Source organism: Mastigoproctus giganteus, chromosome 14 (assembly GCF_048544385.1).
Source record: "Mastigoproctus giganteus isolate SK-2022 chromosome 14, ASM4854438v1, whole genome shotgun sequence".
Taxonomy (NCBI): Eukaryota; Metazoa; Arthropoda; class Arachnida; order Uropygi; family Thelyphonidae; genus Mastigoproctus; species Mastigoproctus giganteus.
Window position 1 is genome coordinate 92,622,528 of NC_143588.1, and position 26,655 is coordinate 92,649,182.

General features: G+C 35.7%; 3 protein-coding genes across 3 annotated transcripts; 1 reads left to right on the top strand and 2 right to left on the bottom strand.

Moving 5' to 3' along the window:
* Positions 1-205: 205 nt before the first annotated feature.
* Positions 206-9,485, top strand: LOC150075365 (uncharacterized). The gene is made up of 5 exons (XM_090388286.1): positions 206-385; positions 628-884; positions 5,253-5,437; positions 8,903-8,933; positions 9,275-9,485. The coding sequence occupies exons 2-4, from the start codon at positions 647-649 to the stop codon at positions 8,930-8,932; spliced, it is 453 nt and encodes a 150-aa protein (XP_090244412.1). The 5' UTR covers positions 206-385; positions 628-646; the 3' UTR covers position 8,933; positions 9,275-9,485.
* A 255-nt stretch (positions 9,486-9,740) lies between these two features.
* LOC150075366 (heme-binding protein 1-like) lies at positions 9,741-14,672 on the bottom strand. The gene is made up of 5 exons (XM_090388462.1): positions 14,658-14,672; positions 10,828-10,902; positions 10,477-10,606; positions 10,122-10,302; positions 9,741-9,960 (listed from the first exon to the last, which is right to left on the bottom strand). Exons 1-5 carry the CDS (start codon positions 14,670-14,672, stop codon positions 9,741-9,743), a joined length of 621 nt encoding a protein of 206 aa, XP_090244588.1.
* A 5,354-nt stretch (positions 14,673-20,026) lies between these two features.
* On the bottom strand, positions 20,027-20,530 carry LOC150075367 (uncharacterized). Its single transcript, XM_090388463.1, has one exon. It carries the CDS (start codon positions 20,528-20,530, stop codon positions 20,027-20,029), a length of 504 nt encoding a protein of 167 aa, XP_090244589.1.
* Positions 20,531-26,655: the final 6,125 nt, after the last annotated feature.

The window sequence follows — 26,655 nt, forward strand, 5'->3', positions numbered from 1 at the left end:
GCTGCTTGGCCATTCTAACCAGCCTGCACACAATTCATTAGAAGCCAGACAAAACAAACCACCAACTCTTGGAATCCATCCAACTGCTCAAACATATTTAAAAATCCTAATGGTTATTTCTGTTTTTTTCCTCACTCACCCGCCAACCGTGTCCTAATCTACCTGAAGACTATTGAGCAACACAAAAGGAAGATGACACATCTTTCGGAGTCATAAACAACTTCCGTATTGCTTGATTTCATAACAAACCACGAGCTTGGACGTGGCTTATCGCAGGTGCTATATAGCTACACCTGTCTGGGTTTATCAGACAACTTCACAGCCATCTGAAGCTTCGGTTCATCTGCATCCCTGCAGATATAAAAGTTTATAACGCGAAATCCAAGTAAGTACAGTGCAGCGTTTGTTAATAGTCATAGAATTGTGAACATTAAGGAGAGTAGTTACTATGGCAACAGTTTGGAGGATACCACATTGTAAAATCCTCTCCTCTCTCTGTTAATAGCCCCTGTTATGAGAGGATTATGTGCTGCAGAGCACAGAATAGTAACTATTTGCTCATGTGTTTTTCTATTTCTTTTATAACTGGTTTCTTTTCTGAATTTTGCGATATTTTTTGTCTCCTAGATTTCAGGAAGCATTCACAATGAAAGGAGTACTGTGTATATTGGCTCTCTGCGTGTTCATCGTGTACAACGTATCAGCTGTACCACAAGTGGAACGTGAAGGAGAAGAAAAGAACAAATCTATCACAGAACCAGATAATGATTTTCCAGGAGAATCAGAAGATGGAGAAGATGACTTTGATGACGAGTTCAATTATTTCTTTAAGTTTCCAACGTTCGATTTTACCAGTTTTCTCGACCACTTCCAGTTAATAATGGGTAAGTGTCGATTTTCCTTTTAAAATAGGTTAATTACATGCTCGTTAACCACGAGGCTGATCTTATAAGTTGATCTCTCTTTTCCCTAATTCAACTTATTATTTGGAATAAAAACTGCTCTTCCTTCTCTTTGATCATTGCGCATACTGTTTCACCCACACCTGAACTGCCCTCGTCCATTTTTCCACGGTCTCATATGATGGGCACTCCTCTCCACATACAGCTTTTCATGTCCTCATGAGCTTCTGATGGCTTGCCTATTGAAGAAATTTTATAAAGGATCGGACTTCACCCATACCATCTCTTGCTATATATATATATACACTGTGTATATAAGTTTCAAGATAAATATATGACACAGAATGTCAATAAATAGAGAGCTAACAATATAATATTTCAATGAATTAATTCTAAAATTAAGTCATGCGGAACTTGGGGGGTGGGGAAAGTAAGAGAGCATATAGAAACTGTGTCAATCTGCGTAGATGCTATTCAGATAGAGCCATCCTGCTAATGCCATTTATTAGTTGTGATGACACGTGGAACGTGAAACTTATACCAACAGCCCTTGGTGACTAATAAGACTTACAATGAATTTACTATTTTACTACAAACGAGCAACGCCTATAAACCGGCCCTACACAGACATACGACCTTCAAATACATGACTAGAGTTCGATTACGTAGCAATTTCTCCTAAAAGAAAAGCAGCACTGGTATTCTCCATTCCAGAGGTATAATTTTAGATATGGGGAATGGAGCCATAAGGGCCGATTCACTATGAGCACCAAATGGAATAAGAAGAACTGAATTTATAACTCATTTTAAAAATACTGAATAAAACACTATAAAATTTGGAGTCTTTCGTACAATACACTCAGTGGCCAAAAAATTAGAAACCTTTATTTTTGCCCGAATTACTGCCCGTGGAATGCATTTCCATGGTGTCTACAGGCAGGAGTCTTAGGGAGTCTAGTCCCCTGGTGTCTAATGGAGTCTAGCTCCCAGGTGTCTGAGGGAGTCTAGCTCTAGATTTAACCATTCTTCCATCAAGATATTTGCCAGCTACTACTGGTAGAGAATTGCGAAGCGAATTACCATTTCCAACGTCTGAAACATTCTCAATTGTATTCAGATCTGGAGAATTGAGCTGCAGCGTAGATGTTGTAAACCTTGGTAATTTTCCTACAACTATTCACAACCATCTACTGCACACTTTTTGTGCAGTAGATGGTTGTGTTGTTGTCTTGAAAGATTCTATCACAATCTGGATTAAAATGAAGTACTGCAAGGTGAAGTTGGTCCAATACGACCGAAGCATATTCATTGGAGGTAATACGAGCTAACGGTATGAGGGGACCCAATGCATTCTAACAGAACCTATAAACCGGCAACAGAACCTATGAACCTATAAACCAACCCCATTGCATGATGCCATCTCGAACTGCTCGAGTGATGGACACACGAGACAGTCTGGTTGCATGACTTTGTGAGGTTCACGCCACATTTTCATCATACCATTGGGGAAAAAGCGTAAATCGAGATTCGCCAGACCACGTGATCTTTTTCTACTGTTCCACAACCCATTATAGCGTTGGTGACTCTAATCCAGTCATTTATCTGATATCATGGAACTTGTGATCATACCACGTTACAATTTATATTTGCATAGCGTTCGCTTAAATATCCGTTCACGACAACAACAAAAGGTTTATAATTTTTTGTCCAGTGAATGTAATTTATTTATTCATTTTTATTTCATATTTTGTTTCTAAAAGTAACTAAATGGAGTGCCTTTTTATGGGAGATCATCTTTCATTTATTGGCTGGACCAAATGGGAGGAAACTCACTATTGGGACAAAATTTTTAAATCAATCAGATGATTGTTATTGGCATCAGCAGTTAAAGAAAGTTGTAGGGACAAGAATATTGTGGACCTGGTCGGAATTCTTAGCAGGGCAGTCAGGAAAGGAATTACGACAGTAATTCCTTTCCTGACTGCCCTGCTAAGGAATGGTTAGGATGGAAAAAGCTCGAATGAAAAGCAAAAAAGAGTAAATCAGATTTGATCCTTAATGATACAAGAAAGTCGCTGATAACTGAGCTGATAAAATGAATGGATACTTCACGTCGACCTTTACTATGGCGAACAGAAACTGCTGGTTATCCTGAACGCTATTAAATCAGCGACATGGAGAATTGTGGAGGATTGTTTTGTAAAGAATCTCTCGAGCCTCAAATAAAACGTTTGACTTGATTCAACCCAAGGAATTGCTGTGTAGACTGGAACATATCATGGTCAAATTCCTTGGATTACGAGATTGCTTAATGGCAGGAAGCAAATAATTATGATTCATGGTTATGCTGCAGAATGAGCTAAGATTATAAGTGGGAGCAAATTGGGTACTGGATCTTCTTCTGTTTCTAATTTTCTTAAATGACATTGACAAAGGAATACAAGGACACCAGATTTCCAGATGTAGTGAAGGCTAGAAGAATGGTTAATGACCAGCTTCAAAGCTCTTTAAAGATGACTTGGATAGGCTTTAGGGATGGAAAAAAAAGGCAAGCAAAACGTCTGGTGAGATTAGAAAAAGGTCACCATACTAGGTGAAACTTAAGACTTCGAATATATGAGCTACAGAACTCGGAAACCAGATCTATGTTGATCGTAAAATGAGTGAAGGAAATCTTTCACGTGTTATGACGCTGGAACTACGAGGCGTAAATTCAAACTAAGAGGGAAGAGATATAAAGTGGATTGCTGGAAGTTTTGCTTTAGCCAGCGAGTACTTAATCATTGGAATAAGTTTTTTTCGTGGTTAGATGAGGCCAACAACTTGGGAACATTCAAACGTCAACTAAGATCAGTACCTACGAGATTAAGGTTCCAAGAGGATAAACACCGTTTCATACCGTTAAAAAAAGAACTGATTATAAGTTGTTAAGGGCCTCACTAAATTCTTATCTAGCTGCAAGGACAGAGTGCAAGGTGACCTCAATGAAAGAGAGTCACAACGTAGTTGGTTTTGTAAAAGGATCTTGTCTGACTAATCCGGAAAGGTATTATGAAGTTGTCATGAAGGAACTAGAAACAAAATAGCTTGCCTTGATGACTACTTAATAATATGACTACTTTTGTTTTTTACTCATTTTTAATACTAATACTAGATATTTCTCCTGTAGATAATAAACTTCCCATTTTTATTTTTCATTTGTTTCATTCGTATGAGTTCTTTTCATTCATTGATAAAGTGACGTTATAAACGAAACGTCCGGTGATCTAATGACAGGTTAAACGATTGCAAAGTTCTTGGAAAATATTACCTGACGAAGATGATGTTTTTGACTCACAGCTGCAGTTAAATATGGTGGAGGTGACATTTGAGTGATGCAATGAATAATATATGAAGATGAAATAGTGATTCACTTCCGGTTTAGGCGGTACCAGGTACCAACTAGTGCAGCAGAAAGGAGTGGATTATAATTTCATTTCGAAAGAATAAATTCCATCTAGCCAAGTGTGCTCCGCATGTTGAAATGTATTTAATATGCATCAATATGCGTTTTGCCCATCTGTACTTCCAGTTTTGATTGTAGATTAAAGGTATTTAAGGCATGAATGTTGACATGATTTCCTAATTTGATTTTTTTGTACTTTTTTTTTTTTTTTGGAAGTGGAATAGAGTTCCTAATATTTTGACTAAGCAGTATACATTAAAAAACCTTGACAAATTTTAAATTTTTAGCTACACGTAGATAATTTTTTTCAATATTTAATAAACTATTTAATCTTTTAAATATTAATATATAAATCATTAATATATTAAGGGTTATATATTAATATATAATATTATTCTATATAATCGTTAATGTAAGATTGATAATCATTGGTCATTTCATTAAAATTTTTATTAAATTATTTATATGAAAATATAAATTTGGATATTTCATTTATTAATAACAATTATAATAAACATTATCTTATTATATATTATTTGATTGCTAATAATATCTAAACTTATGTGAAAGGAAAAATATGGATTGTTAAAACTAAATAAAAATTGTATAACAGAAACACTTGATACACCACATTTGTTCATGTAATTAATTTTTTGTGAATTATGTGATGGAGAAACGATACTAGCTCCTCCTGCCGGAAGCTATTGCAAACTAATTGTAACATAAACAAATATGATAATTATTTTATTCTGAACTAAGTGATGGAGAAACGATGCTAACACCACCTGCCGGCAGCTATCGCAAACTCAGTATAATATTATAATATTTTTTAATTTTTTTATTAATTAATAATTGTTCATTTACGATGAGTCTTAAAACTTTCTGTCATTCTCTTTTTGTCACAGATGAAATGAACAGGTTCATGAATCACACTATTCAGCTCTCAGATAATAACAGCACTACCCAGTCAGAGATCATAGAAATTCATGGCAAAAAATATCGATTGAATACCACGATTATAAGCCAAGAGGATGATTCATCTAATTTCTATTTCAAGATCGCTAAATTGACTCCTATTGACAGAAAAAAGGTAATCATTTCCTATTTTGCAAATTTCTGTTTCATATTATCACTAAATACGTAATAAATTTAAAAATTATGAATTTTTACTTAATTTTTGTACGTCAGATATCTTTCTACAACACGGCTAGGTTGTATACAGTACGTAATAAAATATTAGAAGCAGTTGGAAAGACTGGATAGGTTTTTCTTCTCACCTTGCTCCCTGTTACTTTTATTTGTTGAGACTTTAATAATTCTTAACGGAAGCAACATTTTCAATCCAATAATGATGGAAAGACAATGGTTTGTTGCTAGCTGTGCTTTAAGAGTTATTTTTCATCAGTTATCGCAAATGAAGAAATTACCTCTTCCAGGTAATGCAATAATAATACCTTATCCATCCTTTAGGTGCCATACCATTATATCACATATCTTTAAGGTCACAGAAATATCCCAGCAGTTTTTCATCAATGTATTTAACTGGTTACTCAATGGATTTCAAGCTCAGATGAAAGTGAAAAGCATTAATCATTTGTGGTATCTCCAGTTTCCTGCAGCAGCTTAGATTAATTTCAACTGAAATTTGTTTCACACGATGGCGAAGGAAAATGGCAAGAGCCATTGTAGTAGAAGACAAAGCCAATAATTACTGTACCAGCACAGATTAACAAAGCATCTCTCTCTCTCTCTCTCCACACCCCAGGAAATCACAGTATTCCAAGAAACAATAATTGAAAACATGGCAAAGAGAGATCGAGCAGCTTGATATGCACTTCTAAGTAATAGAGTCACAGACGTATATTGCATTTTTTTTTTTTTTTTTTTTTTTCATGGCCGGGCAGCAGAGATGCCCGGCCATGAAAAAAACGGTGCAATTAGCTCAAAAATGTAATTTCATTAAAATAGTCACTGCGGAATTTTAATAGCAATTTATACAGTGAACTCAGAAAGGGAGTAAATTATAATTTAATAATTATATTTTTCTGTAATAAAGATATCGATAAAAATCCATTAATTTAATTCATGTTTAGAAACAGCTTTTAACCTGTATCCACTTCCCTGGAACCGAAAATTTCACTTTGCTGACACTACTCTTTTTTATTTATTTTTATTCCACATTACCTTAAGAAAGTACTTGTTTTTCTGCAGGCATTCTCCTTGTTCCTTACCTTTTAAACTGATATCTGATTATGGTTTTAAACCAGCGGTCTCTAAATTCTGATGAGTGGAATCCAGACCTCTCCAAAGTAGTGACAAGTGGCAGAACTAGTATACTGTCATGGAGGGCATCAGTCCAGGAGTGAACTGATGGTCCATCTTTCATCACTATGTCCTGTAATATGCCCTTTCCCACTTAAGGCACGCTTCGGTAGTCCCTCTGTTTGCTCTGACCCATTCATTTGTCCTTCTGTCCTTTAGGGTAATTCCCAGCATACTTGTTGGTTTTAGACGCATCAGCAACTTATTGCACCGTATCTATTATGTCGATTGTAAATTGCGTGTGTTCTGGTCGATTTGATGTTTACGGGACGAAAAGTCTGATTGTCCGGGAGATAAAACCATGCTACCTTCGCCTGAGACCGACTAATTCAGCCACTTTATGAAAAGGCCCTAAAAATTCCTCGCGTTATTGATGGGATTCTACCTCAGGTCTTTTCCACCCGGTGTGGCGAAGACGGAGCACAGTGGTTGCCAACTGTGCTATGCACGAGAGCCTCAACATATTTCTTCCCATCCTCCATTGTGTTAATTTCAACCTTTGGCTCAGTATTTCAGTTAAACACCACTTTTAACTTTCATTTGCTATTACAAGCAAAATTCACTGTTCAAATATTCTTTGTTTCAGACTTGTTTGTAATTTTCTTCTCTCCAAATACGTATATTTCTCAGTTTTTCCATATGCTAACAAGTCGTGTTGAATTCTACCTTCCTTAATTCAGCAAATCTTAGATACATCAGCTTTTCCCCACTTTTTTAAATTCCACCTGTCTACGGATACACCAGGCCCCTAATTATCTCTTCCAATGCTGCAATAAATAGTTTATGGAAAAAAATGTCTCCTCGGAGAATTTCTTCTCTACTGGAAATATTTCGCTATTTTTATGAAGTTTAATAGTTGATATTGTATTATTTTATATATATTTTAAAATGTGTATATATGTCTTCTCAGTGCCTTGCTTTCTTGCTTCCAAAATTCCATGTTTTTACTATGTAAAATTCTTGTTTATAATCTACATATGTTAAATATAAACACATGAATATAATTAATATTCATGTGTTTTTTTTAATAACTGTCTTTTAATAACACGGATATGATGTATTGTACTCTAAATACTTTTGAAACCCACTTTAATTTATAAACAGATGATAATAAGCTTATTAGTCCAGAGTTCTCTATTTGTCTTCGAGGGAGCACGGTAGTTATAATCGCTATTTTTCGCCTACGTGTTGAAAAATGCTGGGGTTCGAATCCCGTCAATAGTATGAAGAACTTTTATAGAGTTTTTTTTTTTTTTTTAAATTCCTGGCCGGGTTAGTCGTTCGCAGTCTAGAATGGCGAGATTTTTTTCTCTCGGAAACTTGAGTTTTTCGTCCAGTAAAAACAGGCAGACCAACCAGAAAAAAATACACTCAATTATGGACTTAATATATATGGGTGGATAAGGTTGTACTCGAGAAACATTAATATGATACTTTTTTGTAATTCTTTATTTCTTCTTTCTTTCCTTTCTTAAAAATGAGCACCAGCATAGCATTATCAATTTTTTGGACTTTTTTTCTGTATTTAAAACGTGTTGTATAAAGATTAACAAGCTGAGCGACAATTACATGTCCTTCCAATTTCAAAAGTTCAATCAAGATTCCATTTCTTCTTGGAGCCAATTTTACTTTTTCAGGAAATACTTCTGGAACTTCACCTTCTTCATCCAATTGGTCTTTGTCTAAATCTCTGTCTTGGTTCTTATATAGCTTTGTGTAAAATTATTGAATTCTTTTGAATATTTTATCTCTAATGTAGTTAGGGAAGGACGTTACGTGAGTGTTTTCCATGAAAATTAATTCTAATAATAACTACGCTTTTACCACTTGAGATAATAATATAGTTTATTAAGCTTATACCATTAAGCCCAAACCATTATGCATTTAAGGTGACGTTTCAGGAAAAAATCACTGCATTCTCGTCCGAAATCGATTAACTCTCTACGATCTTAAACCCACACATACAGGCAAAAAATGCAGTAAATTAGCAACTATGGTAAATGTGGAGATTTAGGCTACAACGTTCGACATATCTCAGTTTTTCCACCTTCCCTTGAAAATCCCTTTATCTACACAGTGAATTTCACCATTCAGCACAATTAATAATTTCGATTATAAGATTTAAAATTAAACTGATTATGAGATTTGCAATTCACCAGTATGAAGCTTTGTTTTCTAGCATAAAACCTTTTTCTAAATGTAGATTAATTTTTTTTTATTTTTTATTTTACAGAGAGCTTTGATGGCCAAAACAGCAAAATGAGGTAAAAGAATTCTTCGGTTTTTTTTAAATTTTCAATGATTACCTTCGGTCGTCAATCAATAATTATCTCTGTAAATACGTAATATAATTTTGTAACATATGACTTATAGAATTATAATTAAAAAATATGTCTTATCATGTGGGTAGAAAAACTAAAATATACACCATATATAGAGTATTACTCCAAGATTTCTTTTTTTTTTTTTTAAAGAAACCTTGCTTTTCTTTCCGCTTCGAGTATTTCTATCTAATTTCCCCGTTTCTAACCGTACGATAATAATTTCTACAGTTATCCTCCAATTATGTTCTTTCTTGATTCTTAATGTTGCTGCTGTTTTCCAGGAACTTTTGATTGCCATCTGATGTCTCAGCTTAACGTAAAGAACGAGGAAAGTAGTGTCCGAAACAGAATCATCCATAAAACATTGGAGTACGAAATGACTGCATGCTATTCGAATGCCAATTATCACATCGCAGTACAAAGTTCAGTTAGCTATAATGTCATATGTGAACCTAAGTATAAATAAAAATAAAACAGAACAGTTGTGAGATATGCTGAATTCATGAACTTAATCAGAACCACTTTTCATGCCATAACCAAAAAAAAAACTTAAATGTGTGAAGAATGAAACACAAAAATTTTAATTATTTTTATTAAAAATAATTGTCATTTCCACGTAATGTACATAAAAGAAAAAAGAGGAATTTCAACAAAAATCATGTGAAAAATAAGGAAAAACATTAAAAGGTAAATTGAAATCTTATGAACAATAGATTTAAGACAGAACCCAATTTATAAAATCATGAACTAACATATATCATTTGCTTCATTCTTATTCAAATTTACATATTTTTTGGATTTCTTTTCTATCCAGATTTCGTTGAGACGATTGAAGAACTGTAGAGGAGGGTCATACCAGCCTAACGTGTAACGATTTTTTTCGACTGATTTGTCCTTTTTCACAATATCGGAAAACTTTTGAGCTTCGGTTATCCAATCATTTTCGGATGCTATACCTCCGAAGCCTCTGTAAAGAGAAATATCAGAGCAAAGATAAATATAAATAGATGCTCTCTCATTAATTTCTATTTCCAAAGATAAATATTGTTCATTATTAAAATGACACGACTATTATTAATCACGATTCTTTCGTGATTAATTCAATACGTTCGTATTGAAGTTTCTTACCTGACAATGTAACGTTTAGGTGGCTCCCTTTTCAAAGTCAAACTTGCATCTGTAGGTTGTGGAACATCATCATACATGGCGTGTGGGATTACAAAAGACATGGTGTAAATTGGACGACAGGTATTATCGGGGCATGTTACAACCTCTGTACGAACAGGCGTTGTGGAGTTTATAAACAATCCTGAAAATAAAAGATAACATGATAATCGATTAAAATCTGTATCCATTATATTGAATTAACTAGCAGTAATTCTCGGTTGGATAAAAATATGCTATAGGAGGATAATTACTATATAAATACAATACAATAATTTATCGCTAAAAATCGATTGAATTTTGATCGAACTTTATTTACCTTCTACGTTGGCCCCTTGTATGTACCGGAAGAGTTTGGGATACATTCGCCTCATGCTTACAGACAGTGATGGACCCTCCATGGAGGTGGTAACCCACATCGTTGAAGGATATTGCCTCTCTTCATAGTCCTAAAAAAAAATTACTTTTTTTTAATATGAAAATTTACTAGTCTTGATACACTGCAATAAAAATAATATATATATATATAATGATATAAAATATATCTTATTATAATTAATAAAATAATTATAAAATATTTTTAATTAATAAAATAAATTCGATTAATTAATATTAATCATAAGAACGTGTTGTCTATTTTATTCATTTCACAGTATAATTTTCGATTTACCTCATTAGTGGAGATGACTTGGTAATCTATACATTCCACACCCCTTCTTATACATGAAGAGAAACAAATCCCCACCTGGAAGGAAATAATTGATAATTAAAATTTGTAAAGTGCATTTTTTATAATAAATTTTACAAGAAACGGAAACTGTCAAGAATCTCACAACGAAACACAGCGCCACCTATTATCTGTAGTTAGTAGCATAAACATGGTTGAACGCTCTCTAATTTATTACAGACTTACGCAAATCCAACCTTGAAGAATTGAGGAAGTTGAGTGCTACAGGAAATACTAAAAAAAGAATAAAGTACTTTTACTGAGTAATACAGTAAAAATGCTGGTTGTTATAGGATTAAAATAAAGCCTAATGTTCTGTGGCCTACAACACTAGCTGTTCCCAAATCAGTACTCACTCCCTACTTTATAGCTGTTGCTTAAATCATGCATTTCTTGCGTTTTTTTTTTTTTTTGCATTTTGGATTTTATTTAAAAAAATTAATAAATAAGTTCCTGTATTTATTTATTAAAATTGGATAAATAAAATTAAAACAAATATTAATAAAATAAAAGATAAATGTAAAAAATTGGATTTATACAGTCCCACACGTTATAACGTTCTATGTGGTTGGTCCCGGCCAATTTTTCATTAACCTAATGCTATTTTATGAATAATCGATATAACGCCATTCCGATATAACGACCATTTTTTCTCAATCCCTGGGAGTTGTTATATAGAGCTTCGATTGTATACATAAATCTATGGTGAAACACTAAAACGTGGCAGGAGCGTTGTAAACATCAAATGAGAGGAGACCTTTTTTAATAAACGAGATCTATTTATTAATTAAAAAATTTTAGACCAGTTTGTCAAAGGGTTTTATAACAATTACAATTTTATAACATTTTTATATAAAAATTTATGAAATGAATTTAGAAATAACTGCTAAAGTCAAATACTTACATGAATGCAAAGCACAAGTATGATTATCTTCAACATTCTTATTGATGACTCGAAAGATCCTAAAAACGACATAAAATTGTAAATGATTGAATAAAATATTCATTTGTATAAATTTTCCCTTAATATATTTCTCTATAGTTTATAGTAGTGTATGCATTAGTATTGGCAAAATAGCTACTACAAGATAGCAACCTACCTTTTCACTGCAATGATGAAGTGGCATTAAACTCTACCAGAGCCATTCTCTATTTATATGCACGGAAAGACGATATCCTTATGGGGTCACATCTTGGATTATTACTTCCCCTTTCCTTGGGGGGATTTCTGCATACATACTTGTCACGAGCAAATCCTTCTCTCTCTCTGTAAGTGAAGGTTAGAGAAAGTGAAGTTCGCGGTTGGAGAAGAAATTGGGGTGGAGACATGGCCAACCTCTCCTCTTCCTCGATCACGTGTAATTAGGAGACGTTATTTCAAAGCCAAACGAGTTACGTTATGGGATTTGAAGATGTCCAAGTTGACAGCAGGTTGTTGAACTCAAACAGGGCAAGTCATGTTACAAGAATTCGGATCTGCCACGGGCTGTTTTCGTCTCGGAGCTCTGTCAACTTCTTAGAAGTTGGAAGGGAAAGAAAACAATCAGCAGACAAGAAACAAGAAAATCGAATGTCAAGGTGAAAAACTTCTACACCGAACAGGTTCTCTGAAGCTTCACTGACAGCTTATTTTCTTTTTTTTAATCCACGTGTATGTGTACATTAGTAAACAAGGTACGCGCGTGCTCACACACAAAAGATAAAAGGCAAGGATACAGTACTAGAGCTGTACATAATCTTATATTAATCGAAAGTGCGATTTTAAATCCTCCCCCGTCAAAAATGTGACTCTCACAATCAACACCATTTAGCTAACTTCAGAATTAACTGCTTGAAGAAGTTTAAGGCATTCCTAGTGCGTGAAGTTCCTTGATGTTAACCATAAATGCGAGGCAAATATTTGTTGACAATAAGTTTTTATGTTTTTTGCTAAAAATTATATTGTATGAATCAAATAGTATATGAAAGGAGTGAATCATTTATGTTATCAATGAAAATTTTCAATTGTAATACACACGCTGCCAAAAAAAAACAAAAAAAAAAGAACTTTGTATTAATACTGACAGAGACAAAAGAAATGCTAATAAACTGTGATGTGGGGTGATAACGTGTGCCTCGTTTAACATAAAGACTGCACAGGCTGTTCGATTGCAATAATTTGAAGTCAGAACACGGAAAACGCCTGATCTTTCAGACTTTGAAAAAAGTCCACGATTCAAGAAACGAAAGACATAACTGGTTTCTCAAAAGCATCCATCTCAGAGATTTCTAATGAGTGGAAAGCAAGCGGTTCTTCCACATCCCAAAGGCGTAATGTGGAAGAAAAACAATACTTCAAGAGCGAAACCATTGGTACTCTAAGGAGGGCTGTGCCGAAAAAATAGGACATCCAATGTGTAGGAAATAACGTCTGAATTCCATCAAGTCTAGAACTGCCCTTTTTCAATGCATACTACATGCAGGGAATTGAAGAAATTGGGCATAGCAGTCCTGCCTACTCGGAAGCCACTTGGTTCAGAGAAAAACAGAAAAATCCTCTTGCAGTGGTGCCAAGAACGTCGTGGTCGGACAAGTAAAGTGTGTTAGTTATATGAAGCCACCGGGGGCTTCCCCCATTTCCGCGTTGTATTCTATGTACGTGTGAACAGAAATCTACGAAGGCCAGAGATTTAAAAGTGTATGGGGAGTCGTGATTGGACAGTGGAACAATGGAAGAAAGTCATGTGGTCAGACGAATCATGATACACTTATTTTGCACTGATGGTAGGAGAGAGAGAGAGTGGTGAGAACCTCATGAAACGATGGGACGTGCTTGCCTTGTTAAGACAATCCAAGAATATGGAGATAGTATTGTAGTATGGGAAGGTTATGATGGCACGGAATGGGTCCGTTGATACCGGTGAAAGGTCGAATGTCATCCAGGGAGTACCTGAATTTTGTATCAGATATACATATACTGTACTTCACCCTGCAATGTTACATTTTTATCCCGAAGGTAGTAGCGACTTTATGGATGACAATGAAATAGCGTATTGTGACTGAATCGTGCAAGGATGGCTTGGAAAACATGATACGTACTGTATTTCCACCATCTTTCACCCACATTCACCTGACCTCAATCGTATTGAGAATATGTGGTATATTCTGGAGAGACTTATTCGTCAAAGAAGTCCTCTTCCTTCACCTTTGTTGCAGCTAAGAAAAAATGTTATTAATATATTTGCATTTCACTATAATGCATATTTTCTGAAAGGAAAGAATGGTTACAATTAGATCAAAACGCACTAAAACACTTCATGGAATCCATGCCGCGCCGCACACTTGCTGTTATTTGAAACAAAGAAGGCTCGAATCAACACTCAATAAAGGTTCGTTTTTTTTTTTTTTTTTTAGCCAATTGTTCGAAAGAAGCTCGCATCTATCCAAAGGCAGATGCTGTTCACTGTTACCCGAGCATGCTGCACCATTAGCACACCAGCACTGTAAGTCCATGCTGGAGCATTACCCTCCACATTGAGGTAATCACCAGAAGACTCCAATATTATCATAAGAAGTCATTCCCAGCAACTATTCTAGATTACATCCTTATCCTTAATCTGGATAACAGTCAAAAACATGAGTGGAAAAACATCACCAACCACTTCAAACAGCTTTGACAAACTGAATGGAACTGAATTACAAAAGGAAGCGTAACTAAAAGGTTCATCCCCAACATCTCCTTCACTCATCCTCGTGCACCACCATGGTTTTCACCAGGGCTACATACGACTTACCTCCTTACAGGTCATGGGTCACTAAATGCCAAGATGGCTGAACTTGGGCTGACCGAAAACCCACATTGTGTACGCGGCGCTTCCGAGGACTGGGAGCACGTCCTGTATGACTGCCATCTTTACCATCCTCTCAGAAGCATTACGTTGACCCACCTTCTCACCCTTTCTCGTGGTGAAGGACACCTCTTTCTCACAGATAACCTGCATTACAAAGAATTCTCAACTTTCGTCCAAGCAGTATTTGCCATCATAAAGTCCAATCTGCCACAACAGATAACACCAACATCTAACAACCAATCTTACGATCGCTCACTTCTTCATGAGACCCTCTACCTACCACTACCAAACTTTGGAACCTTCACCAATACTCAAGGACATGACTGCTGGCATCCAACGTTGGATGCGGGATTACTCTCAGCTCTGCTCTATCCCAGTACTGTGATGCTGGCGTATCGCTGATATCCCACATGAATGTAGGATTTTTATCTTCCTGGCACCTCCCCCCCCCCAAGTGTTCGGCATTCGCTGCAAACCTTTACAAGGCTTGTCCTCATCTGTATACCATGCTGTGGGTCGGTGAGAATGATATCCTCGGATGTGACTAGCCGAAACAGCTCCAATCTTTGAAGAGCGCCCTAGCCCCTGCAACCTTTCCTGGGGCTGGGTGGGTTCCCTAACTCAGTGTTATCCAACTATTCGATTTCCTCCCTACTCACTCAACGACGCCTTCCTTCTCAGTCCTCTCCTCTTTTCCCCACTTTAATTCTCACACTCTTGCTATCACTCCGGCTCTTAATTCTCTTTTTTTTTTCTTTTTTTTTTTTTATATGGTCTCCGTCCAGGAAGCCCAGGCCACCCCTGCTGGAGACCATCCAGAGTATGATGGTCAGCCTGGCTCACCTTCTAATGGTGGTGGCGGGCAACGCAGAGCCTCAACATTAATTATGAATTACAAAACCGACAAAACATTTCTATTTTGAAATTTATGTAATAAAAATATGACTGTGTAAAACGGGTTTTAAACGGTACAAAACATACGTATAAACACGACACGAATAATATTCTCTAGTACATGAATCATATAATTTACAGTTTTGAGTAACCAGTGTGGCAGAGTACAGAGTGTCAACTTGTTTTTTATTGAGTTTCGGATTTCACTATGGCTGCCTGGTTGTTACAGTACAGCATTTGTAAAATTGGTATGATGGGAAACACTACGAATCTATTTAACTTTTCCGAATTAGCTAATATGTTTTTAATTTATTGGTAAGATTCATAAGAAATCTGTAGCTGCTGTTCGCAGATATGCTAAAAAAAAAACTCGACAAGTACCAATCGTAAAACATTTGCAGTTGTGGAGAGACGAATTACGAATAATCGCTGGTAGAGGACCATTTCGACGAACTCTAAGAGTAAGTACTTTGTGCCGTTCAAGTATCTCCTAGCACAAGTACAGAAGGTTGTAGGTCGCCTAAATGTTTCAGCTGCATGCGTATAGAGAACATTACACGAAAAGCAATTGTATCCATTTCAGGGAACGCTTGTACAAAGAATTATTTCCACAATGGCTGAATAAACGCAGAAACTTTGTGGTTCATTTTGTAATGCATACATGATCATCAAATTCTCAGCTATATTCTGGTTACTGATGAATCATGTTTAACAACAAATAGAATCCTTAAATCTCGAAATACCAGAGAAAACACTCATACCAAAGAAAGCTTGCATACCACTCTCATCAGTACCAATTATCAACATGCCTTTTCCTTTTACTCTTTCTTGTGAGGTTCTTGGAGATAATCTATCTGGTCTATTTTTTATCAACAAGGCTTTCAGGAATGGCAATATACCAACAAATTGAGGAAATTATTGAGAGAAATTACACCAAGCTCTGTCGAGATTGGTGTAATTTCTCCTACAAATGATGTCTTCGGCTATCCAGCTGTATAAACCATGAATTATTTACTATTTGCTAACAAGCCTGAAATGCACTGCGTACTGTAAGATGTAAAATCTTACAAAATATTATTTTATAGAAAAATGAGATTAGTTTAAATTAAAACTTATAATAAAGCAATATGGGGGAGCGAAACCCTTACAAGTCAAGAATATTACTAAGATCACTGGCAAGGGATTAAATTAGACATACAAGGGGAGCGAAAGGCCGAAAAGCTATTAACAACCTGGGTACACTTCGACTCCCACTCACACAGACAAATCAAAACAATAGAAACGAGTAGCTACTGCTATTAGTAGAAGGTGTTAACTCTGGAACGGGACATGCTACTGTCAGGACATTTCTTTAATCGGTGACACCTGGAGAAGAGAAGGTAGTAAATACGGAACGAAATGCTGGGAATTAGATTTAAGACTGGCAGCTGGCTGTCGTGATGGCAAGGTTTATAGATCGTGGGAAATTAGTCTGCTACAGTATAACTATAAGCGGCTGACTTCAAAAGGTACAGACAGCCTGAGAAATTGTACAAAGTTCTTAAAATAAGAAGTTGGATAGAGCACTAAATAAACAGCGTGAGAAAGATTAAAATAAGCGAATAAGAACAGAGAGAAAGTTGATAAATGAGAAAGATTGGTTAAACTGAGAAAAAAGACGAGCCGGAATTATGAGGGGCGTTGCTGAATTTAGAGTAACAAAAAGTGAGTGAACAGGGGGAGACACACACAGATCCCTCAGTTGAGCTTTATGTGGATGGTTATGGAAATGGGTTAGAGGGACAGATCCCTCAGTTGAGCTTTATGTGGGTGGTTATGGAAATGAGTTAGAGAGTGAACCACGAGTTGAGCTTTATGTGGGTGTTTGTAAAAATGAGTTAGGAGGGACAGTTGAGTTTATTCGTTGGTGTAAGTAAGAAAATGAGCTAGTAACATGGACAGTTGAGTGGTTTGTCGTGTTAGAAATTATGGAGTGTAAGGAGAATAAGCCTGTCCGTCATTGGAAGGCAAGAGCAGTGGCCGTTTTTGCGAGTCTAACCGTCATGGAGGAAGGCAAAGGTAGTGACCCGCATGCTAACGAGCGCTGCGAAATATTTCTTATTTTAATAAGAAGTTCTTATTAGGTGGAGTGGAAGAGCGAGGGTGATACCCTGTGAGCTCTCTCCTTGTGGATGACCAGTAAAAAGTGGAGTGGAGAAGGAGGTAGTGAGAGATGCCCTGTGAGTTTTTTTTTTTTGTGAACAAGTCTGAATAAGGTGGAGAAAGGACGCCAGATCCATGCAGCAAAGAGTTCCTGATAACTATCTGTAGCAGATTCAGGTGAAAGCAGATGAAGGAGATCCTCAGTGAGCCAAAAATGGAAGTTGAAAACCTCCCCGGAAAGGAAAGAAAAAAGATAATAGTAAGCACTGTAAGTTAACAAGGACTGTTAGTGAAACAGTATAGTGATTAATTAAAAAAAAAGGGGGTAGCACTAGAAGTAAATTGATAGATAAATTATCTCTGAAGTAAATTATATATATACTAATAGAGTTTAATTAATTAGAAAGGTTATTGTAAAATGCAAGAGAAACGTAGGATGAGTAATAGATCAAATTGTTGTTCAAATGATTATAATGTGTTAGAAGGATAGTGAGGTTTATATGAGAAGTTTTGATTATGTTTTAAGGATAGATAATTGAATATCGTGAGAATCTTTGAATGTTTTTAGGATAGATAACTGAATATAGTGTTTGTATTGATGAAGAATTGTTAGTTCATCTGAAAGACTAAATACATATAGAGACTTTAGGAAAGTTAAGATTAGTCTTCAGTGTATTGTAACAGAATGGTGAGAATACAGAGTATAATGATGAAAATAGCATATTGATTGTTAATATAAGGAACACAATTGTATCAAGAAGTAAATGAAATAGGTATGGTGAAAGTGTATAAGTCTTAGGAGTTAGTTAGTTAGGGCAAGAAGGATGAATCAGTGTTTTCATATAATGCTCAACTTAGATTAGCTAGTGAAGGGAAACAGGAATAAGAATAATTTATGCAAGGTATCCTTGATTTAACCTTGTATGCATATTACATGTTTTTTTATTCAATTGTATATGATGCTGTATATATATATATATATATATATATATATATATATATATATATATATATATATATATATATATATGTAAATAAACTTTGTTGCTTATTAATTTGTGAGTTTGTTATTCCTGAACACTCAGCCTTTCCGAAGGGAATTATAAATAATTGAGAAGTTCCCTTGAAACTGGAATTCTCCTGTAAAGTAAAGTCAGATGCGTAAGTGGGGGAATTAGGATAAAGTGGACAAACACATATAAGGGAACAAACAAAATAAAGAAAATAAACATAAATGTAAATAATCATCATTTTTTTTTCCACCCCCCACAGTACATTAACTAATTTGTTTAAATTTATTAGCAGTGAAAAATGTGTTATTATATAAAACGTTTACTAAACAAAATTTAGGAGTGGAAGATTTGTACACGAATAACTCGGTTGAATTCACCAGCAGTACTAATGAATGATTCAAACCGACATAAGAAAGCAGTGATCCGTTCCACACCAAGAACCTGGAACGAACAACTGCCCACATTTCCTCTCTAGCAGAAAATAATTCCCTAAAAAGCATTTACCAAACCATACAGAAGTTTTAAATTCTTTGACCAAAAATTATACACATAATTCTATTAATATCAAAATAAGTGATCTGGGGTATATAACAAACAGCACACAGCAATAATATAACTATATATCATTTTAGCCAAGCATCTATGTATCAAAATAAGGACATAGTCACTATTTCGACGTTTTTATCAATACTTTCTTTATCAAGAAAATTCTCTATATTTTATTAAATTTTTTTTTTGGCTGAGTGCTGTATAAGTTTTGCTTCCTTGCATCATGTTATCAATATTAACACTAAGTTATAGTTCGTTAAAAATAATTCATATAAAACGTATTTCATTGCTTTGAAACTAGCAATCTTCACAATAGTGATTGTGATCGGTAAAAATATTCTATTAATGTATTCATCGGTAATGGATGGATCTTAATGAAGAATACCAGCACCCATAAATAACTTTCACCTGTCACATTTATTCCAATAAAATATATTTTCAAAAAATATATTTAATTTTACGTCACGCTGACATCATTAAACAATAGTGAAAAAAGTTCTACGAAACCTTTCAAAAATTTCATTACAATATATATATTTACATATTGTAATGAAGCTTCAAGGAAGCTTAGCACTCTAAGGTTCTCTTCTCCTGTCGTAGAAATTGTCGTAGTTTATAAAGTTCAGAAAATTTCCCTTTCTGAGTCAGCCGATGCACGAAAGTTGTCAAATCTGGAATCTGATTGCAGCTTGGAATAACCAGGTAACTGTTAAATCATGGGTACCCATAAATCCAGCTCTTGGTAACTCTTAAACCTTGATTCTTTTCAACTTTCATATAGTCAGCAAACAATAATAGATGTATAGATCCTAAAACTCCAAACAAATCAACCTGATACGTCCAAGGCCTCTTGTCTTTCATTTCATTACACTGGAAACCTTTCGTTGCTGAGGTTGAGGCAAAAGCTGCCCCAGCAGGAAATAATTTCATATCAATTGCACGGCCAAAATCAATCAATCGCAAACAATTCGTTCGGTTTTTGAAATGATTCACGAAGTCCTTTTCTGGCAAACCAAGAAGCAAAAAATTATCGGGTTTGATATCACCATGAATGATATAAAAAGAATGCATCTGAGAAACTATCTGAATCATTTCTAGAGCGAAATACATAATCAATAATTCTGGTATTAAATTCTGTGATTCAAGATACAGATTTAAAATATCTAGGTCGCCTAAATGTTTCAGCTGCATGCGAATAGAGAACGCAATTGTATCCATTTCAGGGAACGTTTGTACAAAGAATTATTTCCACAATGGCTGAATAAACGCAGAAACTTTGTGGTTCATTTTGTAATGCATACATGATCATCAGATTCTCAGCTATATTCTGGTTGCTGATGAATCATGTTTAACAACAAATAGAATCCGTAAATCTCGAAACACTCATACCAAAGAAAGCTTGCATACCACTCTAAGTACCAATTATCAACATACCTTTTCCTTTTAATCTTTCTTGTGAAGTTCATGGAGATAATCTATCTGGTCTATTTTTTTATCAACAAGGCTTTCAGGAATGGCAATATACCAACAATTTGAGGAAATTATTGAGAGAAATTACACCAAGCTCTGTCGAGATTGCTGTAATTTCTCCTGCAAATGGTTTTCGGCTATAGTTCAATGTATTGAATCCAGTCATCATGCATGAACTTATTTCTCTTTCAAACTAAGGATATGAAAATAAGATTCACAAAGAGCTGCTCTTCGTGGACTAATGTTATTAGTGGCGTCTCCCAGGGTTAGTTGTTGGGTCCACTGTTGTTTTAAGGTCCGTAGCCTAACGAAGGACTCTTAATGTCACTCGATTGTATATCTATCTGTCCGTCCATCTGTCACAGCGTTGTATCTCTGGAACCACTGGGCCTATTGACTTGAAATTTTGCATGGGTTTGTACATCATGTGAGCCAACATAACGCCATATTGATCGTTGTTGACAAAAATTTGTCTGAGAAATGGGAGGAATAAAATATAAGGGGGACAAAAGATATCGACAACCTATAGCTTATTATACACCATTGGAAAGAGCAAAACGAGTAGGTTTAAAATATAATTTTAAAACATTTTTAAAATTAAAAATGGCGGTGCCAGACAGGAAAATGTGAGTAGTTTTCGTGTCCCCTCCTCTCTTTTCGTCGCTAATGGAGCTAAAAATTTAAAAATCACATTCGATGCTTATCAAGGAAAAACTATTCCAATTGAAATCTATCATTTACTTTTTGTTTTTAAAATTAAAAAAAACAAATTTTTATTGCACTTCGATAGCGCGCTTCTTTGTATTAAGCAACTCTCCTTTTGGTGACAAAAAGGTTGCTAAATAGTTAGTTAATAATTCTATAAAGTTCATTTATAAATTTTGCGACGATAAGTATTTTTTAACAATTTTCAAAGCTGGAGTTGTCCCGGCAAGGAGGTACTCAGAGAGCCAGTGTTGAGGCGGCGGTGGTGGGGAGGCGTGTGCACGGCCTCACCTGCAAGTCCCTTCTCCCACAAGGCTTTAATCGCTTCTCCAGGAAGAAGTCGAAGTCTCCCACTGTTGTCATCCACAACAACTGGAAAGACTCATATAGACGATGTTTTCGTTAGTTCCTCAGTTTTAGGCTAAGCCGGGGTACTAGAAACTTTTTAGTTACCATAAAGCTCTCTACTTGAGATACTACACTAACGACCATTCGTGACTACGAACCCTTAGAACCCGAGTAGAGAAGGGCAACAAGATTGGTGAGGGGAACGAAGGGATAGCCTTACCAAGAAAGGCTTAAGTTTTTCAAATTGTAGCTTCTAGAGACTAGACACCTGCGAGGTGATCTGAGAGTTGTATAATGGGTTCAGCAGGCTCAATTCTGATGGGATTCTTCCACTTGCTCAGATTACAAACCTGAGGAGGGCATAAATTCAAATCGAGGAAAGACAGTTGTAGAATAGATATGCGCAAATTTGCCTTTAGCCAACGGGTGGTTAATTGCTGGAACAAACTTTCATCTGTCTTTGTGGAAGTTGATAGCTTAAATAAATTCAAGGAGGAACTGGACAAACGTTTAGAGGGAATGGATGTGTGAAATTCTTGCATCTAATGCTAATAATGCTAATTATTAAATCTTACAAATGCACTATACTCACGCTACATATCAGGTCAGCGTTGGAGCAGTATTATTCTGTGATTAATAGAAGTGAAAGTAAATAATTAATTATGTTGTTACTAATTGATTAACTAATAATACATAACAGTAATTGTTTTCACTTCACTGCACATACCTCCCTATGTAATATTCACTCCACGTTTTGTAATACTTATTTAAGGCTCAAGTTAATGAATTAAGCAATTGTAGTATGCTGTCAACGCTTTCGTAACGCAGTTTACTTATTTCGCCCTGTATTTTAACAATAATCGACACACGAATTTAACATTTCTGCTGTTATTAATATAATAAGCAAATAGCAATAATTCATGATTTCTGTATTTAGTGAAATGAAATAACAAAAAAGAGCAAAGTGTAGCGACTTTTATGTGCTAACCGGTACTAAAGCTACAATATAGGCTATATGGTATGTAAGAAAATAAGAAATGATAATTGCCAGATTTCTATTGATCGAATTTTAATGATGTTTGGCATTTTGTGGCTGCAATTCATCACAATTTCCAGAGGCATGTGGAATATTCCCAGATAAATAATTCAGTCGGTTTGAAACAATAGACTGAATGTGACTTTAGGAATATCCCATCGTAATGAATCTGAATTAATAAAACGTTTAAAGAATGAAGAACACGACTGCCATGAGATCACATGAAATAAAAAAGCAACTTACCGCTGTTCTCCACAGATGCTAAACTGATGTGCTACAATCCTTAGGAAAAATAATATACTTGGTTTTTCAACTAAGATTGCCAACTACAATTTTTATTATTTTACAAACACGAATGTATGCTATACAATAAAACAGAATTACCTTCGAAATGTTGAAATAAAATCAAAAATTAAGCTGTGAATCGCCATAGAGTCATAAAATGTTTTGAAAGAACTTCTATAACCATAAAATTTAAAACAATAAAATGAATTAAGGAAATATTCCCTCGTTAATATATCCTTATAATTGGTACATTAAATCGAATATGGTACATTAAAAATATAGAATTAAGAGAGTAATCTAAGCCATTCTCTTAATCATTCTCTTAACCATTAGCGAGGCCATTTGTTTGAAAGCAGTTCAATACCAGCGCAACTCATTGTAAAGGCAACGAGTGTTCTGCTGCGAGCGAATAATTTTTTTTTTTTTTTTTTTGCGCCAGGGTGGAGGACCCCCACCACAGGGGTACTTGCGTCACAGGTTAAGAGGTCCTGTATTAAGGAGTAACGAAAACTGGCTATTATTTTAGTTTAAGAATAAAAAAAATCTAGTATTTACAGGATAATGTCAATTTAGTAACAGATACTTTTCACAGCTATCGCTAACTGTGACAGTGTGAACAGTGACAAGTAACAGATCAGTGATTTTCGCCCCATTTTTACTTGATACGAATTCCTAGACAAAAACGTAGTGCTATAGCTTCTTGTACAGTGGAAGAATGATCATAAACCAAGGCTAGTTTCATTTAAATATATCTATACGCTCCGCGTGCTCTTTATTTAAGTGGGATTCCTCTGATAAACAAATTATGTTATCTGAATAGGCACTTCCGTGTAATATTTTATAGAGAATGTCACCTCTGAGACCTCTCACTGGTGGAAGAAGGCGGATTAAACATTTTGCATATACGGAAGAGACCCTGATCCAGTTGTAAACGTGTAGCTAACCCAAGTTAAAATTCCAGTAAGTTAACATCCTTCAGATAACGCGATAAGGGAGCACGTCAGCTGTTTGTTTACAGTTTGCATCGTCTCCGGCAAAATGGTCTATTCAAGGGATGGTTATAATTCTCTGATGTCAAATGGTTGCTACAACTTTATACTGGGACCGCTGTGTCAACAACGGTCAACAGTACAGTCTTTCGAAACAGTCAATGCGTTTGACACTGTTCCCTATAGTAGGGAACAGCGTGATTCAAAATTCACTACAGACTCCATAATATCGTAGTATATTGGCTTGGAATTGGTTGGTTTGTGGGAAGAAGACATGGAGGATTCATTATTTGGTCTGCTTCTGTATGTCACCTTACAAAACTAAACTAAACGATGCAAGGGATCGTTTTGCTTCTGACAATAGTTTTTAATCCCTGGAACATTTTCCCTTATTTTGAGTCTATACACGAACCGTTATAAAACATTGAGAATGTTTCCCAACAGTAATTTATATTATTTTTCACACCTTGGTGCAAAAGTCTTTCGTTCACATCATTCAGCCCCCTCCCTGTTGAGTTTTGGTCTGTAATCTCAACAGAGATCAGTTAAGGGGTGTTCTTAATACTGTGTATCTTTTTAGTAGGATGAGTCTTGGTTCTTTTGAATTGGCCAGTTTCTATGTATAGGTTTCAACAAATGCACTGAACTGTACTGATTAGAATTAGAGTTAAAATTAGCTGATTGCAAAATACAAACATCGCTAGGACCATGATGGTATCTGCAGATCCTGATTAATGGTTGGTTTTGGAGGCCACCTTTTTGTTATAGCTATGTTATACCATTTAATAAGCACTGGATGTCTCTTTGGACATTCAGTGTGTAACTGTTGAGGTTGGCCATGGTTCATGCGTAGTTGTGGCATACCTCCCCATGTTGTAGACGGACACTGGGCAGGCTTTCCAGGTGATCGCCTGCCTTGTGACAAAACGGCCAGAAACAACACAACAACACGCACACACTGCACAAACATAATATTACACACATTTCTGGCCTGTTACAGTGATCTGTAATCATCACAGTGTACTTCTCTTCACATCACCTGCTTCACGCTTTAATTTCATCACCTGGGATACTGTTGACTGGTGGCAGCCTATTTTATTAGCGATAGCATGGATAGAAAGCCCTTCCTGGGACACAGCAACAGCTACACTTTTTTCTTGGTGTCAACTGAACATATGAACTGAACCATGCTTACACCTCCGCAAAATAGGATACTAATGAGCGTGTATACCCTTCCAACGCCGTATTTATAGAAACGGCTGATGCAATACCTTGCAATTATTGTCAGATGCAATAGAAGCGTTATCTGATGCAATACGTTTGCTTTGCAACAAATAAATATGACTGCAATAAAACAATATCTTATACGTTTCACTACAAATGTTACTTTTTTAAAGTGATGCAGTTTTTTTGTCTGCCACTGTACTTCCTCGTGATGCTAATATCCTTAATGTAGAGGAGATGTTGCTTCGCCTGCCATCTAAGTTTAGCCATTTTCAGCTGAATTGCAGCTAGATGATTATAAAAATTCAACTTAGGATCAAAAACGACTCCAAGATCAGTGTGACTGCGGACATTAAGGATCTGAGTTGAACTGTGCAGCAATGGAATCACGGATGGTGCTGGCTTAAGAGAAAAGGTAATTTGGGCTGATTTGGCAAGGTTCAGACATAGCCCAAATTGGCGTAAATATGCTGCAACATCATTTAATTTGTCAGACAGGCTTGCAGCGATAAGGTATATGTCATTAGTAGATTTATGTCATGTGTAATTAGCTTGATGTCATTTGCATAGCAAATTATATGTTAGTCTCCCATGTACTAGATCAGTGGTTTTCAACCGGGGGGTGACGCGGCACCTTAGGGTGCAGCAACAACATTCCAGGGGTGCCACGTAATTTGGGTTTAAGTTACTTAAACTTATTATTTTTTAAAATTTATATGTTTATTTCATTATAAAACGGTGTACGGTATGGTAGGGGTGCCGTTAAATAAAATAAATTACTTAGGGGTGCCGTTATTAAAAAAAGGTTGAAAACCACTGTACTAGAGGAATAAGCACAGCAGTAAATAATAGGCCTGACAACACACCACTCTGTGGGACACTTGTGGTTACCTGGCTGGTGAAGGTTTGGTTTCTCCAGTTCAGAAGGAGCTTCCGTTTGTTAAGTAGGGTGTTCAAAAATGAGAGCATGTTTCCAGAAATGTGGAAGTGCCTCTGACTTAGTAGGAGATGTACTGATACACCAACGGAGTTGAAAGCAAATTTCAGGTCGAGGTAGGTGACTGCAATTTCGCCATTATCTTGGAATGCATTGAAAATTGTAGTCGCTATAGAGAGGACGTTGGTCGTAGTAGAACGATTTTGTATTGCGAAGTGGATTTGCTAAGGTCTGTCTGTCTGTCTGCCAGAAGCTGTTTAGTAAGAATAGGTAGCAGGATTTTTTCAAGAACCTTGAATAGACTTGAAGCACGTGAAATGAGTCAGTAGTAATTGACTTTTGAAAGAGA

What these genes read in the sequence shown, in the direction of transcription:
- LOC150075365 (XM_090388286.1), top strand. Translation starts at nt 647, where the DNA reads ATGAAAGGAGTACTGTGTATATTGGCTCTCTGCGTGTTCATCGTGTAC. An exon ending in CCACTTCCAGTTAATAATGG is followed by an intron (nt 885 to 5,252) that starts GTAAGTGTCGAT and finishes TTTTTGTCACAG; the next exon opens with ATGAAATGAACAGGTTCATG. An exon ending in CTCCTATTGACAGAAAAAAG is followed by an intron (nt 5,438 to 8,902) that starts GTAATCATTTCC and finishes TTTATTTTACAG; the next exon opens with AGAGCTTTGATGGCCAAAAC.
- LOC150075366 (XM_090388462.1), bottom strand. An exon ending in AAGTCATCTCCACTAATGAG is followed by an intron (nt 10,607 to 10,827) that starts GTAAATCGAAAA and finishes ATTTTTTTTTAG; the next exon opens with GACTATGAAGAGAGGCAATA. An exon ending in CCTAAACGTTACATTGTCAG is followed by an intron (nt 9,961 to 10,121) that starts GTAAGAAACTTC and finishes TTCTCTTTACAG; the next exon opens with AGGCTTCGGAGGTATAGCAT.
- LOC150075367 (XM_090388463.1), bottom strand. Translation starts at nt 20,530, where the DNA reads ATGGATACAATTGCGTTCTCTATTCGCATGCAGCTGAAACATTTAGGC.